The sequence below is a fragment of the Selaginella moellendorffii genome, unplaced genomic scaffold, assembly GCF_000143415.4.
Source record: "Selaginella moellendorffii unplaced genomic scaffold, v1.0 SELMOscaffold_0, whole genome shotgun sequence".
Lineage (NCBI taxonomy): Eukaryota > Viridiplantae > Streptophyta > Lycopodiopsida > Selaginellales > Selaginellaceae > Selaginella > Selaginella moellendorffii.
Window position 1 is genome coordinate 3984550 of NW_003314261.1, and position 11263 is coordinate 3995812.

At 46.4% G+C, this 11263-nt stretch overlaps 1 protein-coding gene across 1 annotated transcript; it reads right to left on the reverse strand.

Annotated features, from left to right (window-relative positions):
- Nucleotides 1-8824: 8824 nt before the first annotated feature.
- On the reverse strand, nt 8825-10957 carry LOC9656225 (pentatricopeptide repeat-containing protein At1g09410, mitochondrial). The gene has a single exon (XM_024675013.1). It carries the CDS (start codon nt 10955-10957, stop codon nt 8825-8827), a length of 2133 nt encoding a protein of 710 aa, XP_024530781.1.
- Between the last annotated feature and the right edge of the window lie 306 nt (nt 10958-11263).

Here is an 11263-nt window from a genome sequence, read left to right on the forward strand (position 1 = left end):
CAAGGGGAACGTTTAGCAGAGGGAAATTCAAGAAGAGTTTCTCTAAGAATGAGTCCTCGGGGTTCCGGAAAGGCAAATCCGGTGGCCAGCGAGCGAGTACGTGGGGGACTCAAACAAAAAGAGACAAACCCACGGATAAGAAGGTCAAGTCGTATAGCAGCGTGGGAAACAACGTATGCTACAACTGCGGTGAAGTGGGACACTTTTTAAGGGAATGTCCCTACCCGAAGAAGGCCAAAGCCAATATGGCCATCAAGTCGGGTGAAGTCCAAACTGAGGTATGTGATCCAGTCCCTAACTCAAAGTTACTCATTACACGAGCAACTTTGGTAGAGAGTCGTTCGCGACATCTACTAGCCCTTCGGGGGAAGCTCGGAGGTAGCTTTGTTAAGATCTTTATTGACATGGGTGCTTCGGATAATTTTGTGGCTGCAAACATAGTCCGGCAAGCCGGACTAACGGTGCAGCGGCTAGGCGAACCAAGGACTATAGAGTTTGTTCAAGGTAGCCAAAGCACCGATGAGGTACTTCGACAAGCGAGAGTCGAAGTAGGGACATGGAAAGTGGACATGGATTTCACCGTGTTAGACATGGCGGGATTTGACGTGATCTTCGGAATGGACTGGTTCAATCAGTTCGTGGTAGCCCTACATGGACAAGGTAGAAACCTTGTGGTACTAGCGAATGCCCAAGGAAGAAGATCCAGGGTGGAGGCCCAGGATCTCAAGGTAGGGCAAAGCAAGGCCAAAGAATCTTGCTTAAACCTGGTGTCCACGAGAGGACAACTCACTAAAGGAACTAAAGTAGCATTTTTGTGCTTACTCTCGGTGAAGAGTGACAAAAAGACAGGAACGGAAGAAATACCTTTAGTGATCCAACGGGTGTTGGACCAATTCCAGGATACCATGCCGGAGGAGTTACCGGCGGGGTTGCCCCCCCGCACGACCAATAGAACATAAGATCGAGCTGGTCGAGGGTGCTGAGGCGGTGGTTCACCCCCCCTATCGTTTGAACGAAAAAGAACTCGAGGAGCTCAAGCGCCAACTAGAGGAGTTGGTGGACAAAGGGTATGTTAGGTTGAGCAAGTCGCCGTATGGGGCGCCGGTGTTATTTGTGAAAAAGAAAGATGGATCTATGCGCATGTGCATAGACTACCGGTTGCTCAACAAGTATACAAAGAAGAACAAATACCCTTTGCCCAGGATTGAGGACCTGTTCGATAGGTTGGGGAAGACAAAATACTTCTCGAGGATTGACCTAAGGTCAGGATACTACCAGATCAGGGTAGCCAAGGAAGATGTCAAGAAGACAACCTGTCGAACGAGGTATGGGAGCTTTGAGTTTCTGGTGATGCCCTTCGGGCTATGCAATGCGCCGGCAACGTTTTCGGCACTGATGAACCACATCTTTGTACCCTATCTGGATCACTTTGTGGTTGTCTATATCGACGACATCTTGATCTATAGCGAGACGCTAGAGGAGCATGCCGAACACTTGGCGAAGGTGTTTGAGAAACTAAGGGAACACAAACTGTATGCTAAAGAGAGCAAATGTGACTTTGCTCAACAAGAGGTAAAGTTTCTCGGGCATGTGGTGGGCCAGGACGGGCTCAAGGTGGACCCGGAGAAGGTCCAAGCGATCCAGGAATGGGAGCGACCATCCAATGTACATGAGTTGAGGGCATTCCTGGGGCTATGCAACTACTATCGAAAGTTTATCAGACACTATTCAAGAGTAGCCCTGCCTTTAACGGACCAAATAGGAAAAGGGAAAATGGTATGGACAGCGGAATGCGAGGCGGCATTTGTCCACCTCAAAGGGAAGTTGAGGAAGGCTCCCGTATTGGCATTACCAGACTTTGGTAAGGACTTTGAGGTAGAAACGGATGCTTCGGATTTTGCGTTGGGCGCAGTTTTGAAGCAAGACAACCATCCGGTAGTGTTCTTCTCGAAGAAGCTGGACAAGGCTCAACGGAAGTGGCCTGCCCATGAGAAGGAATTGTTTGCGGTGGTCAAGGCGCTCAAGGAGTGGCGACACTACCTTGGGAGACACTTCAAGGTTTACACGGACAATGTGGCAACGAAACACTTCTTGTCACAGCCCGACCTGAGAGGGAAAGAAGGTCGGTGGGCCAATGCCTTGGCCGAGTTTGATTGCAAGATTCTGTACAAGCCTGGGAAGAGCAACATCGTGGCGGATGCGCTAAGTCGAAAAGCGAGCTTAAGGTTGGCAATATCCAGCGCAACAGCAACCTTCTGGGACGATGTGCGGACAGCATATGAGAACAATGGTCTAGCACAAGAAGTGTTGCTGAGGAATCTAGAGGCACGGGAAGCTCACCAGAGAGGTGAGCTGCCAACGGAAGAGAAAACGGGCTATGCGGAATGCAACGAACTCATTTATTACAAGCAAACGAGGGTGTATGTTCCAGAAGGGGAACTAAGGAAGGTAGCCCTAGAAGAGTGTCATGATGGACCTCTTGCGGGACACGGCAGAGTGCCCAAGACGATAGGCTTACTCAAAAGGAAGTACCATTGGCTAGATATGGCTAAGGACGTCCAAGACTATGTAAAGACATGTCCAACATGTCAGCAGGTAAAAGCCGTGACTAAGGCTAGTGGGGGCTTGTTGCAAAGCATCCCAATTCCAGATCGTCCGTGGAAATGTCTTACGATGGACTTCATCACGGGACTCCCCCCAAGCGAGGGGTTTGATGCGATATTAATGGTGGTGGACCGATTTTCGAAAATGGCACATTTCATACCCACCACAACAGAGGTGAATGCGGAAGGTGTGGCAAAGCTGTTCTTCGAACAAGTGGTTCAAGTGCAGGGCAGACCGGAAGAGATCATCTCAGATTGAGATAAGATCTTCACCAGTAGGTTCTAGAGGACTCTCCTGGAACAGTATCGCACCAAGTTAAAATTCAGCATAGCCTATCACCCACAGACAGGTATGGGGTATTAGGTCAAGTTGTTGGCACTAACACTTCTTGACAGACGGACAAACGGAAAGGGTGAATAGGCAGCTGGAGGATTATTGCGATGCTATGTCTCGGGAGACTAGACCGATTGGGTAAGTCATTTGGGACTTGTGGAAATGTGTTATAACAACTCACCACATTCGAGTATCGGGGTGAGTCCATGGGAAGTCATCAATAGGCGAGCTATTGAAGGTCCTATGGAACTCGGCGTGGCCGAGTATCATAGAGAGTTACCCGCAGTGGAGGCATTCACGGCGGAAAGACTCAGCATTTGGAATCTAGTGAGGGATTCCTTGGAACGGGCTCAACAAAGGCAAACCAAATACGCAAACCAAAAGCGCCGGGATGTAGAGTTCCAAACTGGGGAGAAGGTGTGGCTGAACACCAAGAACCTCAGGCTACCAAGTGGGATCAGCCGAAATTTGACCCAAAGGTAAAGATGCATGTATTCCTGTAAACGAATTGATCTTGAGTTCCTTAAGTAGGTTCGCGGGGCCTTACAAGATTGAGGCACGAATCGGTAAAGTGGCTTACCGTCTCCGACTTCCTCGAGAGATGGGAAAGATGCACCCAATGTTCCACGTGAACTTACTCAAGCCATACTTTGAGGATCCGCTTCGCAAGGACCAAGTGAGACCTTTACCTGAGGTTATCCAAGGGGAAGAGGAATATGAAGTCGAGGCCATCCTCAATGCACGCAAGAGCAAGCGACAAGGACGCGAGGTGAGAGAGTTCCATGTGAAGTGGAAAGGATTTCCACACTGCGAAGCAACATGGGAACCGGAGGAAAACCTAGCGAACGCTCGAGATCTAGTGGAGGAATTTCTGCAAGGCAGAACTCTATGTACTTATGCAAAGTTCAATTAAAAATATCAATTTGCAAAGTTGAGCAAGTGGCATATGTTGGGACCCGAAGTCGCGCCAAATGTAAGCCAATTACCATGGGTTAGCTAGGTCGACCAGGCATAGGGCACTACGCCCGACTCCCCGCGGGGATGTCAAATCCGTAGACGTATTCTACGGAGGTTGGGTTCGAGTCCCAACCCCCTAGTAAAGCAAGGCTGGGTTCAAGTCCCGACCCCATACTAGGGCGTGGTGAGGTGAGGAGTATAGGGACACCTATACTCCGTTGTCATGGGCTCTTGGCCGGGGAGGCTAACTTAGGCACACTGCTAAGTGGGGGGATGCCCCCGGAGATATGGTCAACAAATTATAGGATAAAAAAGAGACGTTCGATGTGGACATCGAACTTCTTCTATGGGTGGTGGAGTTGTAAGGAACCGACTCCCTGAGATGTCGTAGGCTAAAGGATCCCCGAAAGCATGACCGAAATAACAAAGAGTTCATCGGATGGGACCGAGTCGAAGATCGAGTCCAAGACCGACTCTGAGACCGAGTTTGAGATAAAGTCCGGGATCGAGTCCGAGACCGAATCGGAGACTGAGTTCGAGACCGAGTTCGAGACCGAGTTTGAGACAGAGTCCGAGATCCAAATCGGGTCCGAGACCGAGTCCGAGGTCGAGTCTGAAGTCGAGTCCGAGATCGAGTCCGAAATCGAGTCCGAGACCGAGTCCGAAGTCAGGTCCGAGATCGAGTCCGAGATCGATTCTGAGACTAAGTCCACATACTAATACAGCTCAAGGGGTGAAAGCCCAAAGCGTGTGTCTCCCGGGGGGGGGGGGGCTGCAGGGGGTTCCAAAAGTATAGTAGGGATAGTGAGGTCTAGGAACTAGTCTTGAAGGAACTCTCCAATGGGGCTTCCAAACTAACTTGAGGTTGAGACTGGGGCCGAGGGGTCTTGGGTGGGAGTGAGCATGGGCTTGAGTGGTGCCGGAGGGGCCACCCAGGGAAGTGCTCAAGAGCAGCTCCCACTCCCGAAAGGGAAACCGACTGCAGTGCTCCCGGCTCATGTGGAGTGGTGCCCCACGTGAGTACCTTGTGGCTTATTGGTCCTCGCCCTTCCTAGGGGCTTGGGCCTTCCCTTTGGGATGGAAGTGGGGGGGTAAAGGTACCCATACCGGGCCGTTAGGCCACAATGTTTCGCCCCGACGTCCCGAAGCAAGTGCTGCACCCAAGGCTTGGGATTTAGAGGGTCCCATGATCAAGTCTTGTGGTACCAAGGGGTGTTAGGAATCTGGAGGCTTGGTGTGCTTGGCTGCTTGTGCCTGCGGGGAGTGTAGCCAAACCTTAAGTCCAGTCTAACCCGGGGAGGGGGATTGGGAGAGATTTGGGAATCCGTAGATGGATGGCTAACACTCCGTTGCTCGTGCAGTGAGTAGTTGAAACCAAGTAGGACCAAGTAGGAGCTGGTACCATAGGCGAGAAGCTTGGCGAGGGAACTTAGCACAAGCCAAGGCAGAGTTGGTCGGATAGACAAGCTAAGCTAGCAAATTGGAAAGGAAAAATTTGTGGCTTACATCCCAATGACATGCTCAAGGAACAAGCACGAAATGAATAATAAGTGAGTCTCTAAAAAAGGGACATAAAAAGAACCAACATATGATATGTGGAAAAGTTAGAGATGAATCTAAGATGGAGTCCAAGATGGACCTGAGATGGAGTCCAAGATAGACTCAATATGGAGTCTAAGATGGACCCGAGATGGAGTTTGAGATGGACTCAAGATGGAGTCTGAGATGGACCTAAGATGAAGTCCAAGATGGAGTCTGAGATGGATCCAAGATAGAGTTTGAGATGGCATCCGAGATGGAGTCCAAGATGGAACCAAAACCGAGATCGAGTCTAAGTCTGAGTCCGAGTCCAAATACTAATATAGGTTGTTAGGTGATAGCCCAAAGCGATTGTCTCTCGAGGGGGGCTGTGGGGGGTTGGGGGGGTTGCAAGGGGTTCCAAAAGTATAGTAGGGAGAGTGTGGGTTGGACCCTAGTGGAGCCAATTTGGCCAGGAAAGGCCAGTATAATCCATGAAGGCTATGCCTAGGTGCTGGGTGAGGATATATCTATTGAGGAATCCAAAGCTAGAGTGAATACAGACAAACAAGTGGGATAGCTTGGTGAAATATTCAAGAGTCGGCTCTAGCTCCCCTCGGAAATTGAATAGTCAATGTTCCCAGTCCAAGCATGGGTGGCACTACCTACTTGGATACCTAGTGTGGCTCAATAGAACCTTGCTCTAGACCCATGGCTAGAGCACCCAAAGGTAGGTGGGAAAGGTACCTATAAGGTTCACGTAGGGCCATGGTGTTTTGAAATATTGTCCTAAAGTCGTGGACTGTAGAAAGGAAGAGGAACAATCTTCTAGTGTAGTGACCAAAGATGCAATCACATAATGAGCAAGTCCCAAAGGATAGTGGGACTTAATGGTTGGGCATGTGGGCCTTAATATAGTGGCAATTTTGGTGAACATGGGACCAAAAGGGATTTGGTGGGGACCGAAAAAGGGATATTAGGGAAGGTTATTCCCCATATTTGCAGACATCCATCACTCATGGATGGATGGCCCTATTTTTAAGGGACGGGACTGTGATGTAAGTGATGTTGGATCACTAGTGTGACAAAAGTGAATGAGCATGGCCTTAGCATAATGGGCTGATATATTAGTGGTACCTTTGGGCGTTGGTCATAGGATTAGACATGTGGAGCACTTGGATCAAGTGCAAAGGTTGAGTGGCAAAGATACTATTGTTGGGGCTAACAAGCCCCAAATCCGAAATAGGACTTATGAAGGTTGTGAGTGAGACTCTTTCAAATGGTCAGAAGTGTGGTTATGTAAGTAAAGTAGAATGAAAAATTTAATCACTTACAAAATAGTGTCAAACATTGTTTGTCTCTGTTTTGTATATTGGTACTAGCTTTGGGATGTTTAACACTCTAGAATTACTCCTATGTAGCTCTGTGCTCCTATTCTTTCACTCCTTAATCTAAATACTCAAGAGTTACTTTATGCTTTAATTCCTTCACTCCTATTCCCTCATTTAGTGACTCAAGGCCTTGAAACTTGGATTTTGCTCCACTGTCCTTAGACATGTGGCATATGATGTGTGGTATATGACACATGGCATATAAAGGGTTAAGGTTTTGCTTTGTGGTTATCCTATGGTAAATTGCCATAAGATAAAGGGTGAAAACCACAGGCACTACAATCTAGCCTTGCCTAATTCTATAAAAATGCTTTATTTCGTTAAAGTGGGACTTATTCAGTAAAGTGGGACATTAATTAGCATGTGTCCACATGCCATTTCCTAGTACTTAATTAATATTTATTAATATTTCTATCAGTTTTTTAATTTATTTTTTTATATTTCACAATATTATAACACAAAATCATATGAAAAGTTTTTAATTTATAAATTATAAAGTTAAAACTTCAATTTTTTATTGTTGTTATAAAAATGGCATGTGGCCACACACCATAAGTGGGATAATGAAAAGTCCCACTTTAACAAAATAAAGCATAAAAAGAAAATCAAGGGTTATATCTTCATCGAGAAGGACAAATAGTCCCCTTACCACCGTGATGCAAGTTTTCATTGCATAAATCATTATACATTTGTGTCAAAACATCATCACCATTCTCCACCTAAAGGTAAAAACACATCTAATCTTAAGAAAAACTTACCTATAGTTGGTACCTTGACAAGAATGGTGCTAATGAGAGTCTTAAGCCTATACTGTCTAAACCTTGAAAACAATTGAAAGTGTGTTTTAATCTATGTAGGGCAAGGAAAGGAGATCTACTAGGATATTCCTCTATGATTTGGGTGCTTAAGATCTTTATTACAAGACAAAGTACAGATGAGGATTTGCAATCTAGTTTTAGAAAATATGGCTGATGATATAAAGAGGATGGCGACAAGAAGGGTTATGCTAAGCCTCACCCCTTTTCTAAAGTGTTGAAAAATATTTAACAGTGATCTTGTAAAATTTAAAATGGAAAGTGTTTTCTAGAGGGATCTCATAACCTACTAGTGGCAATATGGTGGCCTTGAGCTTATGTGTGAGCATTCCACAACCTACTAATGGTAAAATAGTAACCCTAAAATAGTGTTCTTGAGGGTCAACTATTCAAAGTGTTCTTTTGAGAGGGTTTGAGGGAGAATTCTGGAGCAAGAGAGTGTGCCTTATAGCCAAATGACAGCAATGCAATGGCCCTAAGCAGATCTGATAAGAGTGTTCTTGGCCTTTTTCTTACAAGGGTATGTGATAGTGGGGTAATTGGGGACAATTATAACTTACCCAACACTTTAGAGCCCCCATTCTACCAATTTTATGGTGGTTTGCGGCTGGCCAGTGGAAATATGGTGGCCCCAAGCTGTCCCCTCCCCTTTGAACTCATTGTATCATCCTCTCTCACACAAGATTCCTTTTGTGCAGTGTAATAAGGAATTAGGGCTCTTAACTCAACGAATTGGTATTTCTAGCTAATGAGTGAGTTGAGTAGCCTTAGATTTGCTTAGCATCCTTTGCTGTAGCTACTTCTACATTTCTTGGAGGTGGTCCAAGATTTAGGATATTCTATGGACAGGTGGGCAAATGGGTTGAGTTTGACTATTTGGCACATTTGTACAAGCCTCTTAAGCCTAGCATGGTGAGTGGTTGTCATTCCCCTTGGCTAGTTGCTTGGTGGGAGATGCTGCCACACCTAGAAGAGAAGAGAAATGCAGGACATAAAATCCATGTGTCACACATATTAACATAAACTTACTGGAGAATTAAGGAATATCCTTAGAACATGCTTTAGATATTTTAAGATAAAACCGATACTTTAGGTATATTCTTTAAACCCCTAAGCAAAAAATCATAAATAAAACTTATGTTCTTTTGTATAAAGTCAATAAATGTTTATACATTATATATCAAACCTGCCCTTAGCATGAATGATTTATCTACACAAAGCATAAAAATTTGAGATTAACAGAGCATATTTAGCATTACCTAGTGTTACAATACGTTTGATCACATCCACCCCATTCATGTAGTCCCCTTGGCGAATAAATGCTGCCAATGCCGAAGTCCAAGCCCCAATATTTTCTTCACTTGCATCAAGCATTACCCGTCCAGCCCTTGCACTAAGGTCTGCTACACACGAGTGATGCATAGACCTGGAATTAAGAAGCTCCTGGGAATAAAACAATTTCATGCCCTCAGGGACCAATCCTCTATGGCTGCATGAATTCATGAGAACTAAGAATGTGACCTCGTTTGGAGGAACACTGTCTAAAAACATCTCCCTAAAGAAGCCCAACGCTTTGCAAATGTTTCCATTCCGAGCATAGGCCGCAATCACAGCATTCCAAGACACAGGGGTACAAACAGGCATTGTGCTAAACACAAATTCGGCAGCCTCTAATTCGGAGCATTTCCCATGCATGTCGATAACTGCAGTATTGACCATCACGTCGTGCTTCCAACAATTTCTTGTAATCAGATTTGCCACAAGTTTGCTTTGGTGAAGAAGAGACCCAGCTCCGCAAAGTTGTATCCAAGTGACAGAGTCTGGAAGAATTCCTCTAGACTCCATTTCCAGAAACGCTGAGATTGCATCTTCGGCACGACCATTCTTGACACATGATCCAATCAAAACGTTCCATGTTGAAACATGGCGCTCGGGAGCTGTGTCGAGCAACACCTGTGCTTTTTCGAAATACCCAGCGTTCAAATACGTGGAAAGAAGCGAGTTCCAAGAGATGATGCTGTGCTGGGGCATATTCTCAAACATGGAGACTGCTGAGGAAATATCCCCTACCTTAGTATATGCCCCAAGCATCGCAGTCCACACGAACAAGTCCTTTGGAGCAATGTTATCAAAGCAATTCCTCGCAGTATCAACCATTCCGACCCTACCATAAGCATCAATCAAGGCCGTCGCAACAACCACATTTGTTTCAATTCCAATGCTGGTGACCTCCGTGCGGATCAACTCCAGAGACGAGATAGTCTCACAAACACCCAAAACGCTCGCAAATGTTACGTGATCGGCTCTCAACCCTTGCAGGTCCATGAGTCTAAACAAGTAAAAGGTCTTCTCAATCTGGTTCTCTCGAGCTCTCCCCGCAAGTACGGTGTTCCAGACGTGAGAACTTTGTCCGTCCATCAACTCAAGCGTTTGTTGTGCTCGATCTAGCTCGCCACTCTGGACGAGCGCGAGAACCAACACATTCCAAGACACCTCGCTTCGAAACGGCATATATGAAAACATTTCTTCCACACGGTAAAGATGCCCGCACCGGGCATATGCTTCCATGATCGCGGTTGTCACCACTACATTGTGCTCGGGCATGTCATTAAAAACTTTTTCTGCATTTTCAACATTTTCAAAATATTGATAAAATGCCCAAAACAAGATGCTCCACGACACAATGTCTCTCTGGGGCATCCTCTCGAACAAGACGACGCAGTACTGCAATTTCCCCGTTTCGGCAAAAGCAGAAATTAAAGAGTTCCATGAAACAACATTTTTCTCTGGAATGTGTTCGAATAGCTTCATTGCCTCACAAATGTATCCATGCTGCGCGTAGCTACGGCACAGTATCGTCCATGTCACCACGTCCTTCGCAGGCATTCGATCAAACATCTCTCGGGCTTCTACCAGAGACCCACTCAAGCAGTAGCCAGAAATCATAGAGTTCCACGACATCACACTCGGTTCAAGCATATTTCCAAACAGTCTTTTTGCTTCTTTCATACACCCGTGTTGGGCATAAGCTCGGATCATCACATTCGTGGCCACCACGTCCTGCCTGGGCATCTTATAAAACGTCCTCCTACATTCCTCAAGATGCCCTGCCTGGGCATATACCCAGAGCATCACAGTCCAGGCCACAGCATCTCTCGCCGGCATCTTTTCAAAACTCCGCCTAGCCTCTTCCACGCAGCCCAATCTCCCGTACATTCTTACAAGTGCAGTGCCAATGAAAAGTTGGCGATCCAAACCTTGCCTCACAACTTGTCCATGCAAAGCCTTCGCATCCTCCAAACAGTTGCAAGAAGCTATAAGCTTGGAGACATTATTCATTTCATTCATTCAATATTTGCATACATCGAATTTGTAACAGACTCTTTCCTTGTAATGGCAAGGACGCCACCGCATTTAGCACGTCCGGCTAAAGAAAGACAACACAAATACGAGACAGCAAGAGCTTGCTGCTGTTCTACAAGACCTTATCCTGCCCCCGGCGGGTCTGCAAAAAGCTTGCCGACCATCGACTAGCTCAAACTCAACTCGACTTTACACTAGCACAGCTTCGTCTGCCACAGATCGCGGATGCTGCTCCCCCCTCGACTCGATCGAGATTTAAGATGGTCTTCTGCACCAAGTCGG

What these genes read in the sequence shown, in the direction of transcription:
- LOC9656225 (XM_024675013.1), bottom strand. Translation starts at nt 10,957, where the DNA reads ATGAATAATGTCTCCAAGCTTATAGCTTCTTGCAACTGTTTGGAGGAT.